The 2971-nt window shown below is 35.9% G+C and overlaps 1 protein-coding gene across 1 annotated transcript; it reads left to right on the top strand.

Annotated features, from left to right (window-relative positions):
* The first annotated feature begins 111 nt into the window (after nt 1–111).
* Nucleotides 112–687, top strand: LOC103521862 (transmembrane protein 179-like). The gene is made up of 2 exons (XM_008486970.3): nt 112–200; nt 436–687. Exons 1-2 carry the CDS (start codon nt 123–125, stop codon nt 652–654), a joined length of 297 nt encoding a protein of 98 aa, XP_008485192.3. The 5' UTR covers nt 112–122; the 3' UTR covers nt 655–687.
* The last annotated feature ends 2284 nt before the right edge of the window (nt 688–2971 follow it).

The raw sequence follows: 2971 nt of genomic DNA, 5'->3' as shown, positions 1-2971 counted from the left end.
TTTTGCTTTTGTAGGAATAGGAATACTTTTTAAATTTGGAATAAAAAACCACTCTAATTCTGCCCCGACTAGCAACTAGTCCCTAATTCTTTTCTATTTTTACTTTCTATTACAGGTGTGAAATGGCAGCGGGTAATTCCATAGATAAGAAAGATGGTATCAATACAAAATGGTTTTACATAGAGCTTGGAGCAGCCCAGGTAAGTTCTAGATAAAAAAAAAATCCATGAATATTAATATTTTACCTAAGAGTTAATAGGTACATACTCAATTACTCATACATAGTTGAAACCTTAGTAAATTTTTGTTTATGCTAAAATTATGGCACAGCTTAATTGGTCATAATGGCATCTAGATACCTACTCTATATAAGTACTAGCTTACCTGAAAATGAAACTTTTTTATTATTATTATTTGTTTTTTTTTTTTTTTCAGTTTGGAGCATGGGCTTCATTTTCCTGCTGGGTGGGACTTGGCGTGTGCGCACTACTCAAACTCTGCCGCTATCATCAAATACAGAACATGCGTGTTTCCATGTACAGGGAACGTCAGAATCTCATTTCCGAAACCCTCAAATCACAGGACAACGTCAATCCCCAGTTTGTAGGGGGAACCTCAGAGGGTACGAGTGCCCAAAACCCAAGGATCAATTAAGACTTACTTCTACGGAAAGTAATTGAGACAAAAGAATCAAGTCTCTAGTGCCTATCATCGATAGAGCGGCGAAGACATTTGCTAAGGATGGTTTCTAGAGAAAAAAATCCCAGTTTGGTTGACGAATTTATGAGAAAGCAATAGATCAAAAATGGGGGATTTCAAAAGATATTTTTGGATGTTGTATGAAAGGTGGCAATATCAGAGCAAATGCCAAGAGAGTGAATTTCCTGAGCGAGAAGAATTGAAGATGACACAAGAGTGACAATAGCGCGCGCTGTAAGGTTGGAAGGAAGAGAGAGTATACCTAGTACCTAGCCCAAGTAGGAGAGTAAGGACAAAGAAGCAAGATGGAATGTTACAATATTAAGAGCCTACAGGAAAATCCAGCTTTTGAAAATGTGGTCAGTTCCAAGTAAATTTCTTATGCCATGGCTGGTATGGGAACCTGCGCCCAACAGTTCAACAGTTCACCCGGCAGGGGCTGGCGCCACGCCACCCGTTTTGTTGAACTCTTTGCCATTGAGGTACGCAATTTTCTCAAACCCAGAGGTACGTCTTTCTTTAATTTTCCACATCGGCCATATTGAATCCACAGTATTTATTAGAGGTTTTATATTCAATTATTTCTTCCCTCTCTTATATTTATTATAGATTATTAGGATTTAATTAAAAGAGTGACTTCCACACTAGGTATTGTAAATTTAAAACTTCCACACTATTTAAACCATTGAACTTTTGCATGTTTTCAAAACGGCTTATAGTGAGGCACCCATCAATTTTTATTCGTTGGAGATTTGAACAAATTTAATGACTCTTTTTTTGGCGTGAAAAACTTTGGCAAACACAAGATTTCATCTATTCGAGGTGAAAAGTACCAGTGATGTGATCACTATATCAGGTGTCGTCCATACGTTTTGCAACTCTTATACGTCAGCCATTTATTGTGTTAGTTATACGTCCGTCATTCATTCGTAGTGTATATACTATGTGTCATTTGGACTGTTCCATCTAAATGGTCCTAATAAAATATTTTCATCTTGTTTGAAGAATAAACTAGCGTAGAGTTCGAGTTACAAGCTCTGTCGTTTTCTCAAAGTTGTTGACCGTATTTTTGGTTTATACTTTTTGTCACATAGCTTGGTAGTTTTTCAAAGGGTCATTCTGAGTTGTTTTACGCAGGATTCGTTGACCTTTTTTCTTCTTCGAACTATCGTACTCATTTACGAGTCTGAATATATTTTGTTTGTTTTTTAATTTATTATAGTACCTCTATCTTACTTTTAATGATTTTTTATTTATAATTTGTACGACTTTTTTTGTTGTATAAAATAAAGAATTTTATATTCCATGTAGGACTAATAAATAATGTATTTTTTTCTTACTAACCAGAATTTCTGGTCAGGACCATCTGCGTTGAGTCGGAAAAAAATCATTTTATTGCAAGGTCAGGTGAAAGCCTCTGAAAATTATTTGGAGGTCAGATTGTATGTGCCCTAAATATGACCCCAGAACCGAAAAAAAATCAACTCTCGGAAAAGAATTTCAATATTTTATTTCAAATATTTATTTTATTGTACAATAATTGCCCGAGGGTGTTTACAATTTGGCTTAAATCTACATCTTCACTACATAGGGGGGGGGGATATAAGTATTTATATAAAACATGGTTACATGTTAAATAAAACTTGAGGCATCTAGTTATGTAATTTCCATCCACACCAACAAAACGTTTTCGTGTACGTATAACGTAGATCTATTCTTCGTGTTTCCAATAACAGTTTGTTATTTGGTTTACCTAATTAATTGTTCTTGTTTTAAGCTCTCACTGTCACGTGGTCAGAAGCTTCTTTGAAGTCACAGTACACAGGTGAATATTGGCATGTGGAATATATCGAAATATTATCCCCCCCCCCCCTCCCCCACCCCTTGGTTCTAATTATTAGGGAAAGCGTTGAGTGGAGCAATCAATAAAAAGGTTCGCTTTATCAGAGGTGAATACCAGTTGATGCTCAATACTTATACTGCCAAGAGAAGTAATTTAATTGATGTCGAAAGTATGAGGTGCAAAGACCCTGATAAAGACTTTCAAAAAATAAAATATTGAGATGGAATACTCGTGACAGGTAGAACAGTAAAAAGAAAAAGGCTGCTCAGCATTTCCCAGAGTTGTCCTTAATTTTAGTTACGGTTCGAGTGGGTGTGGGAGGTGATCACATACGAGCACCAAATGCACCGGTAATCCTATAAGTGTGTGAAACCGTGAAAAGTTGCGGAATTATTGAGTTTGAATGTATGTGTATTATGAATGGGAATA

The sequence above is a fragment of the Diaphorina citri genome, unplaced genomic scaffold (genome assembly GCF_000475195.1).
Source record: "Diaphorina citri unplaced genomic scaffold, Diaci psyllid genome assembly version 1.1 scaffold6155, whole genome shotgun sequence".
Lineage (NCBI taxonomy): Eukaryota > Metazoa > Arthropoda > Insecta > Hemiptera > Psyllidae > Diaphorina > Diaphorina citri.
This window is presented reverse-complemented; position numbering and strand designations above follow the sequence as displayed.

Excerpts from the sequence above, each read along its gene's own strand:
- LOC103521862 (XM_008486970.3), top strand. The coding sequence starts at position 123 with ATGGCAGCGGGTAATTCCATAGATAAGAAAGATGGTATCAATACAAAA. Across the intron at positions 201-435 it reads TAGAGCTTGGAGCAGCCCAG|TTTGGAGCATGGGCTTCATT; the intron begins GTAAGTTCTAGA and ends TTTTTTTTTCAG.